The sequence below is a fragment of the Anomaloglossus baeobatrachus genome, chromosome 5 (genome assembly GCF_048569485.1).
Source record: "Anomaloglossus baeobatrachus isolate aAnoBae1 chromosome 5, aAnoBae1.hap1, whole genome shotgun sequence".
Classification (NCBI taxonomy): Eukaryota; Metazoa; Chordata; class Amphibia; order Anura; family Aromobatidae; genus Anomaloglossus; species Anomaloglossus baeobatrachus.
In genome coordinates, this window is record NC_134357.1 from 569,469,889 (window position 1) to 569,490,989 (window position 21,101).

The window sequence follows — 21,101 nt, forward strand, 5'->3', positions numbered from 1 at the left end:
GCCCGTGACGCAAAAACAACGGGGGCGGGTACGATCGATTGTGCTATCGCACAATCTATCGTCTCGTGTAAAGCAGGCTTAACGCTATGAAGGGATCGGGGGTGACGGTATCATTGTATGTGTCAGATTCCTATAAGGTGTCAGGACGTCACCGTCTATTTCTCCATGGAGGAGTGGGAGTATTTAGTAGGACACAAGGATCTGTACAAGGACGTCATGATGGAGGTTCCCCAACCCCTCTCATCACCAGGTAATAGACAGGACTAAATACACACGACCTATAATTATCTGTATGTAAGGAATGAATTCAGTCCCTGTATGTGTCTCCTCCAGTTCTATCCAGTAAGAGGACAACACCAGAGAGATGTCCCCATCCTCTTCTCCCACAGGACTGTAAACAAGAAGATCCCGATGTTCCTCAGGTTCATCAGGTAGATGGAGAGAAGGTGCCATGAAATCTCCCTATGATGTGTGTAGATGGCTTTGAAGGTCTTGTGCTCAGTCTTGTTTTATCCGCTTGTATTACATGTTTTATGTCTACTTTACATCACAATTTTAAAACCTACTTTTTTTGTTATGAAGTTAGAAGCGTTCAAAATTCATCAGCAATTTCTCATTTTTACAACAAAATTTACAAAACCATTCTTTTAGGGACCACATCATATTTGAAGTGACTTTGAAAGGCCTAGGTGACACAAAATAACCAAAAGTGACCCCATTCTAAAAACTGCACCCCTTCAAGCTGCTCAAAAACACTTCCAAGAAGTTTATTAACCCTTTAGGTGCTTCATAGGAACCAAATCAATGTGGAAGGAAAACATGAAAATTGTTACTTTTTCCCACAAAAATGTTAATTTAGCCCCAAATTTTGCATTTCCACAAGGGTAAAAGGAGAAAGTGCACCATACAAATTGTTGTGCAATTTCTCCTGAGTACAAGGATACTTGATATATGGTGGAAATCTACTGGTTAGGCGCACAGCTGGGTTCGGAAGGGAAGGAGCGCCATTTGACTTTTTGAATGGAAAATTGTCTGGAATTGTTAGCAGACGCCATGTCATGTTTGGAGAGTCCCTTACGTGCCTAAACTGCTGACCTGTCCCACAAGTGACCGAACATTGAAAACTAGACCCCTCAAGGAATTTATCTAGATGGTTGGTGAGCATCTTGAACCCCCAGGTGCTTCACAAAATTTTATAACATTGAGCTGTGAAAATTAAAATAAATTTTTAATCATAAAAATGTTCCTTTTAACCATAAATTTGTCATTTTCACAAGTGTAACAGGAGATGACGAACCATACAATTTGTCGCTCAATTTCTCCTGAGTACGCCAGTACCCGATATGTGGTCAAAAACTACTTTATAGGCACAATACAAAGTGAAGAAGGAAAGGAGCACTATATTGGAGTGCAGATTTAGTTGGAATGGTTTGCGGGTGCCATGTCACATTGGCAGAGACCCTGAGGTGCCAGAACAGTAGAAATCCCCCACAAGTGACCGCATTTTACAAACTGCACACCTCAATGAATTCATCCAGGGGTGCAGTGAGTATATTGACACCACAGGTGTGTCACAAAATTTTATACTATTGGGCGTTGAAGAAGAAAAAAAACTTTTTTACCACTAAAATGTTGTTCTAATCACAGATTTCCAGTTTTCACAAGGGAAATAGGTGAAAAAAGGCCCCATAATGTTTTGCAATGTTAATAATAATAATGTTATTCCTCTTGGGGATTACATGCACATACACGGTATATTTTTAGGATATATGGCTTTTTGTAAAATGGATAATCTATCTTTCCTATTGTGAATGTTGGCCTTTGTTCTATTTTGAGGCTCTTTTTTTCATATTTGTCTACCTGAGACCTTGTATATGTGCAAATTTCTATCTATGGAAAAGCTGGATATGATTCCTTACAGGGGCGCTTATGGATAAAATGCCCCTCTAAAAAATCTTTGGGGTCCCCCCGAAAATCTTGACATAGCCACCTATCTATTAATACAAAGTATAGGCATACTATATATGAGTTCTAGTTGGGGTCCTTATGCTAATGTGTTTCTATTTTGAGACTCTTATGTCTCTATATATACTGAACAAGTATGTCCCCTATAGTACCGACCTTGGTTCTCCACTTACTGTAGGGTGCTTTGATACACTGGCCCCTATTTTGTGTATATCTAAAAATACGGATTGTAAAAGAAAATCTGTCTCTTTCTATGGCGGCCGCCATGTTTTCGGAGTCCCGCGCATGCGCGGTACTCCGTCCTCCCTCACTTCCTCTTTAGAAAAATTCTTTAGCGCAGGCGCAGTGGGTACTTCCGGGACGCCGGGTATCCCAAGAGCGCGCTCTTTTGAAACGCCATTATGACTGGCGTCTGGGACCTACAGGTATTTAAACTCACTGCTTAGGGCACAGGGAACCCACCCCTGACGAAGTCACCCTAGCTGGTGACGATACGCGTGGGGACCTGTACCCTCTGTCACCCAATCTCCCTGGGTCTGCTATGACTGGTAATTAGGGCATTTAATATACCTGCAGGTTACTTTAATGATATCGCCCAAATCTTGGGCTTTATTGGTATGCATAGGAAAATGTTCTCTGTATGGTTGCTCTACTTATATAAATTCTACTTCTTAGTGCCATATTCTGGCTAATAATTGGGACCTATTATATCTGTGGGCCACACTATACTCTGGAGGTATTTTCTTTCTCTGTTGGGGGATAATCTCTCCCAAAGAATTGTAGTTTTATATCTCAGTGTGGCTACATATTGTGACGCTTTACCTGCATTTATTGGAGGACATCCTGAATATTGCAATGTAATTTAATGTCATAATGTTATGATGTATGTCTAAATCTTGGGTTCTAATTGTATGAGTACCATTATATATGATTTGTCTATGGTACTTTCTATCTATACCTTACTGAATACTGTACCCCTGGTAAATACCAGATAGCTCACCTCTGGGTGGCAGAGGATAGTCCAACCTCAACAGAGGTCGGGACATTTTGTGATTTGTATATGACTTTTTGTCTTTTAAATGTTTTTAAAGAAAGTGTGTGATCTTGTGTCCTAAAATTTTGTAATAAAGTAATCTCTTTTCACTTAAATTGGTGTATCCCTCCAGTATGCACACTTCTTTCCTCCTTGATACAAATTGTATATAGGTGTGCCGAGGTGAACCCATTTGACTGCTATATAGGGTAATTACATTCCCTTAGGTGGTGCCCTCCCCATTTTTCTTGTTCATGATTGCTTATAGTGTCCTTCTTATAGGATATTTTTCTGGAGTTGTGGCACACCTTCTAAAATTATAGACTTTTTTAGTCTGTTGTCAGTGAAATTTGTTTACTTTGTTTCTTTCTAATTTTATGGTCCTTTTCTACTAATTAGGATGAATCTAGAGGAAAGGGAGAATGCCTGGTCTAACCAGGTGGCGGATATTTTTGATCTTCCAACAACTGCCCAATTGACTGAGGCCACAGGGGAAAACGCTGGTTTTGAAAAAGTTGGTACAGACCTAATTAAACTACATAAAAATCTGACCAAGGTCTGGTATAACATAAAGAGTCTAGAGCATTATAAAAAATTGGGTATTGTACCAAGGGGTCTGAGGGTTCAAATTTTCCCGGCGTGGGAGGCGGACCCAATTTTCAAAAAAACTTGGGAGTCCGGCCTTCTAAAATGCTCATCTATTATTTTAGATATGTTGCTAATACATGATCAAGAACTACTTCCCACTATTAGAGAAGAAATAAGGGCTAAGGAATCTAAGCTAAAAAATTTCGATCAAACCTCAGTGGTAGCACCCTTTCAGATTAAACTGAAGGGAATCATCGACCTTTTTGAGAAAGAGGTGATCAAACGAAAATGTAACAAACTGATTAGGGACAAAAAAGATTTCCAGACTGGTGAAATCTTTAAGTGGAACCATAAGGGTAATGTTAGAGCAAAGCAAAATGTGAGAAATAGACCCCAGGTATCTTCACCAACTAAGTCCAATAGGGAAAATCAGGCATCCACTAGCGATGATTTTTTATCATCGGACGTAAGCGATCAGGAAAGCGATGTAGGAGGGGCAGAAGGAAACGGCCGCAACCTGAGAAGTGGACTAAGGAAAACGGGATGGTCCCCGCACCACAAGGGAGGCAATCGCAGGAGGAAATAGCTGGAAATCATGAGGCTGAAGGTAATTTGAGCATCATTAATCTTGCTGATTATGAACTTAATGAGGTGGAAAAGAGAGTCCTCTCCAGAGGTTTGTCATTTTCCCCTATGAACACACTGAATAAATTTACCTTTATTAAGGATATTTATTTGTTTTGTAGACAAATTACCTTCAAGCTTCTATACCATAAACCTCAATTGATTGATACCCTCCCCCAGGACGAAAGATTGGCCTTCCAAACCCTATTGGATTTGATGGATGAACAGACGGCCCCTCTTGGTAAGCAGAAATTTCCGGGCAGACTACCCTCACAAGCTACCCCTAAGCTTTCCTTGTTTCCAGTAGTCCAGGTATTTTTTGATGCTGTATGCAGGGACATCCAATCCTTAAAATTGGATAATAATAAACAAGATAATATTTCAACTGAGGAAAGGAGGGCCCTACAGCATCTGAGGGAGAATGGCGATCTGGTAATTAAGGAAGCAGATAAGGGGGGAAATATTGTTTTATGGCCCGTGAAATTATATCTAGAGGAGGCACAACGTCAGCTGTCCAATAGAAATGTTTACCAGCCTCTCCCCTCCGATCCAACTAATGTTTTTAAAACTAAGGTGGATCGTTTATTGCTGGATGCACATCAGAAGGGGATTATATCCAAGAAAGAACTGGATTTCCTTTCAGTACGAAGCCCTGTGGTTCCTACATTCTATATGCTCCCGAAGGTACACAAGTCTCTCCTAAAACCACCTGGGAGACCAATTGTAGCTGGAATCGGGAGCATATTTGAACAACTATGTGCTTATCTTGACTTCTATCTACAGCCCTTCGCCCTCCGCCTAGAATCATACGTCAGGGATTCGGCTGACCTGATTTCACAATTGGAAGAACTGAATATTCCCGAAGGTACCATTCTTGTCACTATGGACGTAGAATCGCTTTATACGAACATATCACACGATCTGGGTATGGGAGCGGTCTCTTACTATCTGTCCGGACGGAGTACGGGTACCAGGGATCACGATGAATTCCTCTTGAATATGTTGTCACTTATCCTCAACCTGAATTACTTCGTATTTGATAGAATTTTCTACAAACAGGTTTCAGGAACAGCGATGGGGGCACGTTGTGCCCCATCGTATGCCAATATATATCTGGGATGGTGGGAGGAGACTGTGGTGAGGAATATGGCCATTTATGAAAAACACGTTTTTCGTTGGTTCCGCTATTTGGACGATGTCCTAATGCTGTGGACCGGGCCGTGGGAAGAGTGTGAGGAGTTTATCTCCGAACTAAATAATAATGTGTTCAATATCTATTTAACATCACATTTGTCTCTTACCACGGTAGATTTCCTGGATCTAAAACTTTCTTTGGAGAATTCAAGGATCATCACGGACCTATTCAGAAAACCAACTTCTACAAACAGTTTTCTGCATTATAGCAGTTTCCACCCGGGGCACCTTCGAAATGGGATCCCGAAAGGTCAATTCCTGCGGTTACGCAGGAATTGTAGTCATGATGTGGACTTTCGAACACAATCAAGAGACCTGACGAGACGATTTCAAGCAAGAGGATACCCTAAGAAGGTAATTGCACGGGCCTTCCAGTCCTCAATGGCGAAGGGGAGAAGGGAGATCTTGGCCAAAAAAAGGGATGAGAGGACCCCATACGGTGATATTGGGGTTGTGACTACCTTTAATAACCAATGGCCTGACCTACGAGGGATCCTGAAGAAAAATTGGGGGATCCTGCGAAGTGAAGTGGCTCTTTTGCCACACATTACAGAAACCCCACGGATAATTGCCAGACGGGCCAGAAACCTTAGAGATGTGCTTTCCTCTAGTCATTTTTGTAGACCGTCTAGAAAGACGGAGGGGGGTCCCCCACTGGAAGGGTCTTTCCCTTGCGGTAACTGCAATGTTTGCCCTTTAATGTTGGCAAGGGACCCTATTTTTGACAACATGTTTTCTTTCCGACAGAAACCCAAAGGATATTTTAATTGCCGGACAAGAAACCTAGTATATGGTCTTATTTGCAATTGCCCAAAAATATATGTAGGACAAACCGGGCAGGAACTGAGACGCCGAATCCAACAGCATATCTCCTCCATCAATACGGCGAAAACGGACCGTGAAAAAGGCAAGACCCTCTCTTCAGTGGCAACGCATTTTTTACAGCAGCATAATGGAAGAACATCTGGCATAAGGATTCTGGGACTTGAGAGCATCAAAACCAATATCAGAGGGGGGAACCTCACACTGGATCTCCTGAGACGAGAATCCACTTGGATCTACAACTTGAATAGTTTGGCGCCAGGGGGATTAAATGAGGAATTGTTGTTCACAGGTTTCTATAAACAAAGGTAGGGCTATTGTATATATGGTTAGGCCTTTAGCCTGGCCATATACACTTGGGCCCTCCCCTAAATGTTCTGTGGGATACATATGGGCGCTATATATCGTCTCTTATTGATTTATGGTGTTGGTTTTTGGTGCCTATTTATAACTGGGATATGTGGTGTATAAAGTGTAGCATATCCTCTATTCCTCTTGGGGATTACATGCACATACACGGTATATTTTTAGGATATATGGCTTTTTGTAAAATGGATAATCTATCTTTCCTATTGTGAATGTTGGCCTTTGTTCTATTTTGAGGCTCTTTTTTTCATATTTGTCTACCTGAGACCTTGTATATGTGCAAATTTCTATCTATGGAAAAGCTGGATATGATTCCTTACAGGGGCGCTTATGGATAAAATGCCCCTCTAAAAAATCTTTGGGGTCCCCCCGAAAATCTTGACATAGCCACCTATCTATTAATACAAAGTATAGGCATACTATATATGAGTTCTAGTTGGGGTCCTTATGCTAATGTGTTTCTATTTTGAGACTCTTATGTCTCTATATATACTGAACAAGTATGTCCCCTATAGTACCGACCTTGGTTCTCCACTTACTGTAGGGTGCTTTGATACACTGGCCCCTATTTTGTGTATATCTAAAAATACGGATTGTAAAAGAAAATCTGTCTCTTTCTATGGCGGCCGCCATGTTTTCGGAGTCCCGCGCATGCGCGGTACTCCGTCCTCCCTCACTTCCTCTTTAGAAAAATTCTTTAGCGCAGGCGCAGTGGGTACTTCCGGGACGCCGGGTATCCCAAGAGCGCGCTCTTTTGAAACGCCATTATGACTGGCGTCTGGGACCTACAGGTATTTAAACTCACTGCTTAGGGCACAGGGAACCCACCCCTGACGAAGTCACCCTAGCTGGTGACGATACGCGTGGGGACCTGTACCCTCTGTCACCCAATCTCCCTGGGTCTGCTATGACTGGTAATTAGGGCATTTAATATACCTGCAGGTTACTTTAATGATATCGCCCAAATCTTGGGCTTTATTGGTATGCATAGGAAAATGTTCTCTGTATGGTTGCTCTACTTATATAAATTCTACTTCTTAGTGCCATATTCTGGCTAATAATTGGGACCTATTATATCTGTGGGCCACACTATACTCTGGAGGTATTTTCTTTCTCTGTTGGGGGATAATCTCTCCCAAAGAATTGTAGTTTTATATCTCAGTGTGGCTACATATTGTGACGCTTTACCTGCATTTATTGGAGGACATCCTGAATATTGCAATGTAATTTAATGTCATAATGTTATGATGTATGTCTAAATCTTGGGTTCTAATTGTATGAGTACCATTATATATGATTTGTCTATGGTACTTTCTATCTATACCTTACCGAATACTGTACCCCTGGTAAATACCAGATAGCTCACCTCTGGGTGGCAGAGGATAGTCCAACCTCAACAGAGGTCGGGACATTTTGTGATTTGTATATGACTTTTTGTCTTTTAAATGTTTTTAAAGAAAGTGTGTGATCTTGTGTCCTAAAATTTTGTAATAAAGTAATCTCTTTTCACTTAAATTGGTGTATCCCTCCAGTATGCACACTTCTTTCCTCCTTGTTACTACCCATCAATTGGCAGATCCCATATCTCCTCAACTTTCATCTCCATTGAAGATCATCACAGGAGCAAAATTCGTCCTATACACCAGCGAATTTCCATAGATAACTTCAGAATTGACCACTGGGATCACAGATGTGAAGAGTTTGAGGAACTAAATTGACACGATGTGAGGATGGGTAGAGGCGGAGCAAGAAGTGAGAAAAGATGATCCTCTACACAGGAAATGCAGGGGGTACAGGGGGAGGAGAGACTTAATAGAATTAGGATTGAGCGGAGGTGCTTTGGGAGTGGGTGCCCTGAACACTATGGATATGGAAGTCCTGAAAAGTAAACTTGGGGACATAATGCGACATACTGGATAAGGCCGGGGCCACACGGGGCACTAGTGCGATGCTCGCATGACACTCGGCTCACACTGGCAGTACAGCAGAGCCGAGTGTCATGCTAGTATCCCTGCGACTGAGGTCCGACTGTGCGAGCGGACCTCAGCTGCAGGGGGGAGGGCCGGCGCTGAGGAGGGGCGGGCCGGTTCTGCGGAGGGGCGGGCCGACACGGAGGAGGGGAGGGAGGGATTTCTCTCCCTCTCTTCCCCGTAGCCGCCTATTGCGATTTTCGCTCTGCACGCACGGTACGCCGGTGTACTGCGAGTGCGGTGCGATTTTTCTCTCGCCCCATACACTTGAATGGGTGCAAGAGAAAAGAGTCTCGCATTACAATCGCAGCATGCTGCGATTGTTTTCTCGGTCCGATTAGGGCTGAGAAAATAATCGCTCATGTGTGCTGACACACAGGCTAAAATTGGTCCGAGTGGAATGCGATGTTTTATCGCACTCCACTCATACCAGTTTTCTCGACGTGTGGCTTAGGCCTAAGGATTCAGAACTCTGCTTGATGTAAACCACGTGTTAGAGGGTTTACAACATGCGCACATTGATGCAACTACCTCTCTACGAGAGAAGTTTAGAAGGCTAGTTACAGGCCTCGTTGAAGTGCAAGACAGAGTTCAGTTTGCCCTAGCATGTACGCAAGTCTCAGATAACATGAAGTATATTGTGTCCTCTTTATACAGGGCCACTACCCATTTAATCTCCAACAGAGGGTAAGCTCCCTGATCTCCCCTTTTGCAGCCAACCACACTAACTGGTGGATGGTTCAGTGGCATGAGTGGCAGACTCGTACCTGCATTGCGTCTTCCCTGGCACCTGTATCAGGTTATATCAGACGGGTACAGTGCGATTAACCTGGGAATTGTGGTGAATAACCGGACGGTACTTCATCCACAGCTCCCCTCAGATATTCTAACCTATGAGGGTGGCCATCCTTATCTGTTTGATACAGAGGGATGTTGGAGGAAAGAGGATGCTATCCTCTGCCAGGAGAACCAAGATCAGGTGCTTAGACACCAGTGTTGGGACTCTGTGGGCTCCTGTGAGATGAAAGCTAACCAATACCCTCCTACTACCTGAAATACATGGGTCAAGAGTATTGGTGTTGGTACCAAGGGCATAATATCACTTATTCTATATATGGAATTAATTGCACTGAAAAAGGAAAACTCCTCCCAGAGCATATTGTACCCTTAGTCCCGTTCTAGGTCTAGATGTCACAGAGCAGCAGGGAGCATCCCAGTAACACCAGAGAAGAGACTCAACATCCGCTTTGACACTCCCGTAAGGTCGTGAGCTCAAGCATCTCTTGCTAGATTTCAGTGAAGAAGACTAGATACTCCGAAATCTTCAAGAGACTGAGAATCAAGCTTCCATACAGCTTGAGCATCACAAGACAATGATCACAAATGCTCTGGACAAGGACTCAAAAGTGTCCTGGTGGGAAAGTTTATTTGGCTACAGACAGACAGCCACTTCATTTTTTAATTTGATAATCCATGTGTTGATAGTTCTACTGGTTATTGTTATGTACCTTGGACTGTGCGTAGTTTACCGGAGGGTAAAAAGAATTCCCAACTAGATACAAGAGATCCAGGCAGAACTTCATGACTTCAACCGCCGAAGAAGGTTCAGGACCTAATGCCAAAAGTCCTGATCTTGTGATATATATGTTATACAGTATATATTAATGATTTTTATATGAGCATTCAAGATATGACCTCAACTCAGTCCTGAAACCTCATAGCATTATAAATAATGTTTTTTTTGTTTTCTTTTTTTTTACATTGGTTTAGTTGTGTTGAGTGAGGGAGGGTTGTAGACTTGTTTTTGTGTGAATGGGAGAAAAGAGTCAGGTTCTCTACAGACAGGTCCCCTCATTTTCTAAGGTGTTTGATACTTCAACTTTTGAATTGGTAACATTCGTAAGGGATGGAATGAAGGTTGTATAGACTGTGCTATTTCTCACAGTCAACTTAGGCATTGTGCCATATTGCCTTACCTGACAAATTCTGATCTGTTTAGTAAAGATATATTTATTTATCCATGAGAGAACCTGAATACTGATCCAGATTTCAATCAAGATTTCAGGAGAAGTGACTTGAATAAAGTTGTGCCTCTGCTGAAAGATGCATTTCCATGAGAAGGATGTGCTTAAAGAGACTACATCTTGTGACACACGGAAAGTCCCATCACGCCAGAAGTAACAAAAGTCCTGTAGAAGCAAGCTGCAGTAGAAGTACAGAAAGGCTGGCCGGGTAAGGGGTGTACACAGGAAAATGACGTGAGCCCTTCTATGGACTGTTAAGTCTGACCAGTCAAATTTGCAAGACTATTTTGGGATAGGCGGATATCCTAAGATTGGCAATGACAAGACAGCAGTAAAGAGACAACTAAAGCTTCAATCCTAAGCCAAGAAAGACCAAGAAGATCCAGAAAGACAAAATTTGAACTAAAAATTTGCTATATATAAAACAACTCAGGGTGAATTTGGGAACATTTGTGAAAAATTGGTGAAGAACATATGAAAACCTCACTCCATTACTGCAAGGTTAAGCAAACCCCCCCAAAAAAATAAACCCAAAACTGATAAACTCTATATCATGGCATTATTTCAGTGGCCAGTAATTGGATATAAAGTCTTATATTATTACACGGGATCTCTATAATGTTACATCGTCATCTTCTCCCCATTCAGGTCCCTACAATATCGGATCCTCTCAGTGGAGATCTTCTACATAAGAGAATTCTCCTGATTGACCCATCAAGGATGGATATGGACAGGGACAAGATGGCGGAGAGGATATTACACCTCACCCTAGAGATCCTCTTCTGGCTTACTGGAGAGGTGAGAGATTCTGATGAGGTCACATTACATCATTCTTATCTATGGGAATAACAGATGGACAGAACGGGAGAGGTGAGGACTCTGGAAATGTCTGTAGTGAGATTTATTACTGTGTCTCTCCATAACCAGGATTACACAGTAGTGAAGAAGACCTCTAGTGAGCACTGTCAGGCCCCTGTGTCTGAGGGATGGGGAAGACCCCTGACCCCAATCACGGGGCCTCCACTTCACCCCCCCGATACATGAGGACATCAATGACCAGAAGATCCTAGAACTCCCCTACAAGATGATTGAGCTGCTGACTGGAGAGGTGACACTGCTGGGAATGCTGGGACATTATACAGTAACGCTATGAAGGGATCGGGGGTGACGGTATCATTGTATGTGTCAGGTTCCTATGAGGTGTCAGGACGTCACCGTCTATTTCTCCATGGAGGAGTGGGAGTATTTAGAAGGACACAAAGATCTGTACAAGGATGTCATGATGGAGGTTCCCCAGCCCCTCACATCACCAGGTAATAGACAGGACTAAATACACACGGTGTCTAATTATCTGTATGCAAGGAATGAATTCAGTCCCTGTATGTGTCTCCTCCAGGTCTATCCAGAAAGAGGACAACTCCAGAGAGATGTCCCCATCCTCTTCTCCCACAGGACTGTAAACAAGAAGATCCCGATGTTCCTCAGGACCATCAGGTAGATGGAGAGAAGGTGCCATGAAATCTCCCTATGATGTGTAGATTGTTGTGAAGGTCTTGTGCTCAGTCTTGTTTTATCCTCCAGTATTATATGTGTTATACTTGTGTAATGAGAGCGGTGTAGATGGCAGGATTAGCGCTGATCATAGATGGGACTTCTCCATCTGTCTGTGACTTTTACAATATTTGTTTCAGGGTGAAAATCTGCCCCATATTAATACTACAGAGACATATGTGAGGGGTGATGAGCAGAGTAAAGAGGAGATTCCTACAGAAAACCACGCAGGTGAGTAGCATCTTCGTATCTTCTATGTTTATTACTTACCGATGCTTTGGAGACTAGAACCCACAGCCGGGGTCTGTCAGTGTACAAGCTTGTCTGGACTTGGACTCCAAAAGACAAGTATTTACATCCACAGAAGAATGCGATGGCTTACTACTTATCCAAACACCATATAAGTTTCATCACTAGAACATAGACTTTATCGAATTGGTTCAAACGAAGATAAATACTAGCTAAGACCATCCATCAATGGAGCAACACATACGCTGTGTCATTGCTTGTTTGAATTACACAATCCTAATACAACAAAGTTATCAAAGGTATATAAATTACTTAAATCACAATCAAAACAATGTATGAACCATAAGACCATATTCTGAGATCTATAACTTTTTACTTTTATAGTGAACAGTACTGCGTGATGGCTTTTTAAAAGATTTTCTTGGTGCTATTTTGGCGTCCTTACATTTTTAATTTTTTAGCACTTTTTACTCAGATTTTGCAAACACAGAATGAACAAACAAAGTTATTGTTTATATATATTGCTCCTAATTGTGGTAAAAGTGATTGGGCTTGCAGGAGTTAATTTCTGCTAGTCTGTGGATTACTGCTTGAGTCACATGTTGCAGAAGACCTATCACAGTCACCTCCACCCTTTTTAAGATGGTGGAGCCTGGTCTCGCATGCCGATGATAGCTTTAGTGATACCGGTCTTTATGCTTTTGATATGCTGGTACTGGCGTACTTCTGTGTGCTGTTTGGTATGTTGTGGAAATACTTTTGTTGTCTGATTTATTTCCTCCCTTAATTTTAGTTGCCTACTGATCATATATTGTCTATACCTCTCTAAGTTGGAGGGGGTTTTTTTTCCATTCGTCTACTTATTTGTGTGGGATTGATCACTCCTATCCCAGCCTTCTCCTTGGTGGAGTGAGGGATAGGGGGCCACTAGACCAGGGTTGTTCAGGAGCGAGGGTAAGGAAGGCGGCCCAAATGTCACCACCTTCATACATATCTTTGGGATCAGGGTCAATGAGGGTTCCACTAGCCTGAGAGCCAGTTTAGGCTCTACTGTTCCTAGTGATCCTGTCACACATTTTAGGTTTTCTTTTGTTTTGTTTTTTACTGTTCTCCACACTGAATAAATGACGCAGCTGTCTTCAATTCTGTGTAAAATTATTTTGTTTATTTTTGTTTTAACCCAGAAGCTGCGTTTTTAGTGGTGAAACAGGTTTTCATGGCTTCTGTGCGTTTTGTTTTTTTTTGTTTTTTTACATACAGTGGAACCTTGGGTTTACAAGCAACTTGGTAGGTGAGTATTTCGCTATACGAGCAAAGCTTGCTGTAAATTTGTAACTCAGTTTACGATCATGCCTTGCTGTACGGGCAAATACTCACCGCACACACCTCCGGTTCCGCGCTCTGACCCGCTCATGCAGTCTGCACAAACACACATAAACACGCACGCACACACACATATTATGCTCACCTTACCTTCCATTCCATCACCGGCCTCCCGGTTCTTGTAGGTCACTAGTACAGGATGTGTATCGGGTAACCATCGTGACGATGGAGGAACTTCCGCTGTCATCCACTTCTCAAAGGCAGCACGCTAACCAATCAGAGGCAAGCAGCTCATGCCTTTGACATCAGCACTCTGGCAGTGGAAGCTCCGGCATCGGTCGCGATGGTTACCCGATACACATCCTGTACTAGCGAACTACAAGAACCGGGAGGCCGGCGAGGGAACGGAAGCTAAGGTGAGCATAATATGTGTTTGGGTGTGTTTGTGCATGTGTGGAATGGCATATTAGGGGACATTGAACAAGTTGTAGAATGAATTGTCTAGCTTGCATTATTTCCTATGGGAAATGTTGCTTTGCTAGATCAGTAACTTGGTTTACAAGCACACTCCCAGAACGGATTGTTCTCGTAAACCAAGGTTCCACTGTATTTCATTTTTTCTTACCTTTAACTCAGTCCCACTGTTAGATATGAATATTTTTTTTTTATTTGATCTTTGGTCTCATGCATTGCAGCACTGGTGCACTGCAGTGCCTGAGACCAGTTAGTTTTTCACTGACTCTACCTTTTAGACTCTGCATATAGCTGGGTCTGACAGGCCATTGTACCCTAGAATCATTAGATGACCACGGGGTGCAATGGCGCAAGGTGTCACCTGTTATATACATCTATCATCCACTAGATATTTGCCAATTGAGCGGCGCTATACACAATCCACAGCAACATGAAAAAATGGCACTGAGGACTAACGTTCCTTATGGCTGCCATGAACAAGCGTATCGGCTGTCATTAATGGGATAATATCATAATCCATTAGTTCTTGCATTGATGCCTGTAGTTTTTTATTACTGTCTATAATAATATTTTTTTATTTCTTGGCAGATGACTGTGCATCAGAGGGATATCTGCCATTTACAAATTTTGAAGCAGCTGATTATGGTATCACACCATATATATCTGAAGCTCATGACATGATTCAAGATATATCACCAGCCCTTCACAACAGAAATCTATCATCTATTCCTCATCAACAAGACTTATCTTCTGATGTATTACAGAATGTTAAGCAAAATGAAAATCTCAAAAGGGATGCTGAATATCAAAACACTCAAAATGAGGAACAACAACTTTCATGTTCAGAATGTGGAAAATGTTTTAACAGAAAAGAATATCTTATTGTACATCTGAGAAGTCATACAGGGGAGAAGCCATTTTCATGTCCAGAATGTGGGAAATATTTTATCAGTAAACAATATGTTACCTCACATCTGAGAACTCACACAGGTGAGAAGCCATTTTCATGTCAGGAATGTGGGAAATATTTTACCAGTAAACAATATCTTAAAGTACATATGAGAATTCACACAGGGGAGAAGCCATTTTCATGTCACGAATGTGGGAAATGTTTTACCAGTAAAAAATATCTTCAAGAACATAAGAGAATTCACACTAGGGAGAAGCCATTTCCATGTTCAGAATGTGGGAAATGCTTTACCAGTAAATCAGAACTTAAAGCACATCTGAGTGTTCACACAGGGGAGAAGCCATTTTCATGTTCAGAATGTGGGAAATGTTTTAACAGAAAAGAATATCTTATTGTACATCTGAGAAGTCATACAGGAGAGAAGCCATTTTCATGTCCAGAATGTGGGAAATATTTTAACAAGAAAGAATATCTTATTGTACATCTGAGAATTCATACAGGGGAGAAGCCATTTTCATGTCCAGATTGTGGGAAATATTTTACCAGTAAACAATATCTTACCTCACATCTGAAAATTCACACAGGGAAGAATCTCCTTTCATGTCCAGAATGTGGGAAACGTTTTATTAGAAAATTATATCTTCAAGCTCATCTGAGAATTCACACAGGGGAGAAGCCATTTTCATGTCATGAATGTGGGAAATGTTTTACAAGTAAATCATATCTTAAAGCACATCAGAGAACTCACACAGAGGAGAAGCCATTTTCATGTTCAGATTGTGGGAAATGTTTTACCAGTAAATCAGAACTTAAAGCACACCTGAGAGTTCACTCAGGGGAGAAGCCATTTTCATGTCCAGAATGTAGGAAAGGTTTTATCAGTAAATCAGATCTTAAAGTACATCTGAGAATTCACACAGGGGAGAAGCCATTTTCATGTTCAGAATGTGGGAAAGGTTTTATCAGTAAATCAGATCTTAAAGTACATCTGAAAAGTCACACAGGGGAGAAGCCATTTTCATGTCACGAATGTGGGAAATGTTTTACCAGTAATTCATATCTTAAAGCACATCTGAGAATTCACACAGGTGAGAAGCTATTTTCATGTAACGAATGTGGTAAATGTTTTACCAGTAAATTCAATCTTAAAGTACATCTGAGAATTCACACTGGGGAGAAGCCATTTTCATGTCCACAATGTGGGAAATGTTTTACCAAGAATTCATATCTTGCTACACATCTGAGAACTCATACAGGGTATAATCCATTTTCATGACCAAATTGTGTGGATTGTTGCTCCTGTAAATCAACTCTTGTTAGGAAGCAAAGAAATCACATTTTTCTTTAAAGTCAGAGAAATTACACACGTTATAACATTTATTTTATTGATGAATTGTACATGAAAATTTTCAGGTCAAGTTCTAGTCAAAGTGAAGTCACAAGTCTAAAAGGGAAAGCAATTTAGAACTCTAAATAAGGAAATGTACTGTAAGCAATGAGCAATAAACATCAGCAAGTAGAATGCATAGAACAAGCCTCAATATTTCACCTTGTATAAAAAAACAATTTGCCTTTATGTGAGCACTATAACTAGATCTTAAAGGGGTTGACCAGCATTTCTCTGATATACATGATCAGGACATATGCTGAGGCAAATGTCAGATACCAAACATGTCACGTCTAATAATTATCATGTCTTTATTGATCAGATAAAACTAAATGTAGACTGGATTGTTCCCTCTTCATCTGTGCTAATCAAATATAACAGCATTTACCTACACCTGTTACGAGGTCACAGGCATCGGACCACCTTTTTAAAACTTTTAACCAAAAGATTAATACACATCTGCCCTTAATTCTAATATTCATCTATTTGCATCTATATTTTTTATTGTTTATATGTAAGATATTGCCTTAATCCCGTTTAGTTGAGGGAGAGCTGGTATACAGTTTGTATAGAAATATTGAAGCAAGGATATGAGCCGGAGTTTGGCTATCACTTACGCCGAGCTCACGGAGGTGATCATATTAGCACACCTTCATGATGGCCATGATGTAGCCTTATGTCATAGATCAGGAACCTCTTCCCAGCCATGACGTATGAGTACGTGAAAGGTTTTGAAGGAGTTAAGATACTTTTTCCATTTGTTTACTATTTTATAGGGGACTAGTACAATTACCCAGCTTTGCATGGATATATAAGGTTGTAAGAGAAACTTAGGGTGGCTTTACATGCTGCGATATCCTGCCCGATATCGCTAGCATGAGACCCGGCCCCATCGTTTGTGCGCGACGGGCATATCGCTGGCCGTCGCGCACAAAATCGCGCACACTCGTCACACGTACTTACTTGCCCTTTGACATCGCTGTGACCGGCAAACCGCTTCCTTTCTAAGGGGCGGTCCGTTCGACGTCACAGCGACGTCATTAATCGGCCGCCCAATGAAAGCGGAGGGGCGGAGATGAGCTGGACATAACATTCCACCCACCTCCTTCCTTCCGCATTGTGGCCGGAAGCAGGTAAGGAGATGATCCTTGTTCCTGCGGCGTCACACGTAGCGATGCGTGCTGCCGCAGGCACGAGGATCAACTTCGCCCCAGCGACAGCAGCGATAACTGGCAGCAGACACCCATGTCAGCGAGGAGCGATTTCGGACGTTTTTGTAACGATCCAAAATCGCTCCTAGAAGTCACGAAGTCACACGCTACGACATTGCTACAGCGGCCGGATGTGCGTGACAAAATCCGTGACCCCAACGAGATCGCTGTAGCGAAATCGTAGCGTGTAAAGCCCTCTTTACACCAGCATGTTATCTGGCCACATTATGGAATAGTGACTGCAGAGCTGAATAAAGCATAGTTTTTATTCTTTAAAGAAGTTGTCCAGTTACCAAAACTGATTTTTTTTTTTCTGATAAATCTTGCTAATATGTGCCCCTCAACACATCTATTATGTTTTTTCAGCAAAATTACCTTTTATTGTGCTCTAGCAGCACATGCTCATTGCTGGCTCCAGCTCTGATGGGGTTAATCTCTCCTCTGACTTCCTGTGTTCAGTTCCTACAAGTCCCAGAATTCTTTGTGGCTCTAGGGCGGTGTCTGGCTTATCTAACACACCCATTGTGTCTAATACACCCACTCTGCTCTCCACCCAAACCCTCCTCCCTGCCTCTTCCCAGTGGATGCACTGAGATCAATCATACAGAGACAGCAGCAGCTCTACACAGCCAGGGGAAGAAAGTGTGTGTATGTGTATATACAGTGTATGTGTATGTGTGCGCGTATATACAGTGTGTGTGCGTATATACAGTGTGTGTGTGTATATATACAGTGTGAGTGTGTATGTGTGTGTGTATGTCATACTCACCTGTCTGCAGGGTCCCGGTGCCATGCCTGCTTCCAGCCCCTGTCTCGGTCCCGCCGCTTCGGCTGTGTGCAGTCTCCCCGGGGCACGCACGAAGCTTGCAGGACCTGGCGATGGATCACCTGATGCAGTCACCTGACGCATCAGCTGATCCATTCTCGCGGTGCCGGCGGCCGGCTATCAGCTGATCCTGCCGTCAGGGGACTTCATCAGCTGATTACCGGCCGCTCCTGCAGTGATGGGCCAGGATCAGACTCCGCTGCAGGAGCTGCCGGTAATCAGCACAGACGTGAGTATTTATTTATTTATTTTTTTTTGCACTGATGCTTCAGCTGATTGTATAATCGGCTTTTATACAATCAGCTGATGTGTGATGGGATTCAGGCACTTGATCCTGACACATCATCTGATCGCTTTGCCTTCCAGCAAACCAATCAGATGATATTGGATCCGGATTGGACGGCGCGGGACCCTAACCCAGGATTACTGCGGAGGGGGGTTTATTTCAATAAAGATGGAGTCACTAATTGTCTTGTGTTTTATTTCTAATAAAAATATTTTTCTGTGTGTTGTGTTTTTTTTTTATCATTACTAGAAATTCATGGTGGCCATGTCTAATATTGGCGTGACACCATGAATTTCGGGCTTAGGGCTAGCTGATAATATACAGCTAGCCCTAACTCCATTATTACCTAGCTAGCCACCCGGCATCAGGGCAGCTGGAAGAGTTGGATACATGAAATGGCTTCTATGAAAGCGCCATTTTCTGGGGTGGCTGCGGACTGCAATTCGCAGTGGGGGTGCCCAGAAAGCTTGGGCACCCTTCACTGTGGATTCCAATCCCCAGCTGCCTAGTTGTACCCGGCTGGACACTAAAATTAGGCGAAGCTTACGTCATTTTTTTTTTTAATTATTTCATGAAATTCATGAAATAATTAAAAAAAAAAGGGCTTCTCTATATTTTTGGTTCCCAGCCGGGTACAAATAGGCAGCTGGGGGTTGGGGGCAGCCCGTACCTGCCTGCTGTACCCGGCTAGCATACAAAAATATGGCGAAGCCCATGTCATATTTTTTTTTTCTTTTTGGGTAAAAAACTGCATACAGTCCTGGATGGAGGATGCTGAGCCTTGTAGTTCTGCAGCTGCTGTCTGCTCTCCTGTATACACTAGTGAATGGAGGATGCTGAGCCTTGTAGTTCTGCAGCTGCTGTCTGCTCTCCTGCATACACTAGTGAATGGAGGATGCTGAGCCTTGTAGTTCTGCAGCTGCTGTCTGCTCTCCTGCATACACTAGTGAATGGAGGATGCTGAGCCTTGTAGTTCTGCAGCTGCTGTCTGCTCTCCTGCATACACTAGTGAATGGAGGATGCTGAGCCTTGTAGTTCTGCAGCTGCTGTCTGCTCTCCTGCATACACTAGTGAATGGAGGATGCTGAGCCTTGTAGTTCTGCAGCTGCTGTCTGCTCTCCTGCATACAATGAACATTTTGAATAAGGAAATTACATCAGACCTTTTTTTTTTTTCATCAACAATCTTTAATGGCATTGTGCACTGATTAAAAACGCAGTGAGCAAAAACGCAGCAAAAAACGCACCAACTCGCGGCAAAAACGTGACATGCAGCACCGCAGGTGACAGAGCAGAGCAAGTTGGTGACATGCTCTGCTCTGACACATAGTGTGCTGCATGTCACTGTATCCACTCTGGGACTTGTTGTGCAGGTGACCGGATGATACATGTCACTAACTGCCCCACTCTGTGATTTCTGCTGCATAGTACCAACTGTATACACTCTCACCTGCACAACAAGTCCCATAGTGGAGACAGTTAGTGACATGTAGCATCCGGTCACCTGCACAACAAGTACCAGAGTGGAGAAAGATAGTGACATGCACCACACTATGTGTCAAAGCAGAGCATGTCACTGTCTCCACTCCGCTGACCTCACAGCCCGTACACGCTGCGGTGGATGCAGGGGGACACAGAACAAGTAATCGGCCGACACTGTAGTCATCTGATTACTTGGGATGAATGAGAAGTAAAATGCTCTAGTGCTCGATGGGCGAAGCCCATGCCGATTTTTTTTAAAAAAAATTCATTAAAAATAAAAAAACAAAAAAATCACATTGTTTGTGGGCTCCCGCTGCATTTTCTATTGCTAAGGGTAACCAAAGCAGCTACTGGATGCTAGCCCCCGCTGCTTGGTGTTACTTTCACTGGCAATAGAAATGCAGGGAAGAGGTTTTTTTTATAAAGGTTTTTCCCTGAAAACGTTTTTTAAGAAAATGACGTGGGCTTCGCCATATTTTTGAATGCTAGCCAGGTACAGCAGGCAGCTACGGGCTGCCCCCAACCCCCAGCTGCCTAGTTGTACCCGGCTGGGAACCAAAAATAAAAAATATAGAGAAGCCCTTTTTTTCATGAATTTCATGAAATAATTAAAAAAAAAAAAATGATGTGGGCTTCGCCAAATTTTTGATTCCAGCCAGGTACAACTAGGCAGCTGGGGATTGGAATCCACAGTGCAGGGTGCCCAAACTTTCTGGGCCCCCCCACTGCGAATTGCAGTCCACAGCTGCCCCAGAAAATGGCGCTTTCATAGAAGCGCCATCTTCAGGCGCTGTATCCAACTCTTCCAGTGGCCCTG

The 21,101-nt window shown here is 42.6% G+C and overlaps 1 protein-coding gene across 1 annotated transcript in view; it reads left to right on the forward strand.

Moving 5' to 3' along the window:
- The window catches only part of LOC142313057 (uncharacterized), a 178,934-nt gene extending 162,330 nt beyond the window's left edge, over nucleotides 1-16,604 (forward strand). The window contains exons 7-14 of the mRNA XM_075352043.1: nucleotides 3,398-3,597; nucleotides 3,709-3,965; nucleotides 4,391-5,758; nucleotides 11,632-11,694; nucleotides 11,776-11,899; nucleotides 11,983-12,080; nucleotides 12,278-12,368; nucleotides 14,772-16,604. Coding sequence (XP_075208158.1) covers nucleotides 3,398-3,597; nucleotides 3,709-3,965; nucleotides 4,391-5,758; nucleotides 11,632-11,694; nucleotides 11,776-11,899; nucleotides 11,983-12,080; nucleotides 12,278-12,368; nucleotides 14,772-16,369 — 3,799 coding nt within the window. The 3' untranslated portion in view covers nucleotides 16,370-16,604. The remainder of the gene's footprint in view (nucleotides 1-3,397; nucleotides 3,598-3,708; nucleotides 3,966-4,390; nucleotides 5,759-11,631; nucleotides 11,695-11,775; nucleotides 11,900-11,982; nucleotides 12,081-12,277; nucleotides 12,369-14,771) is intronic.
- The last annotated feature ends 4,497 nt before the right edge of the window (nucleotides 16,605-21,101 follow it).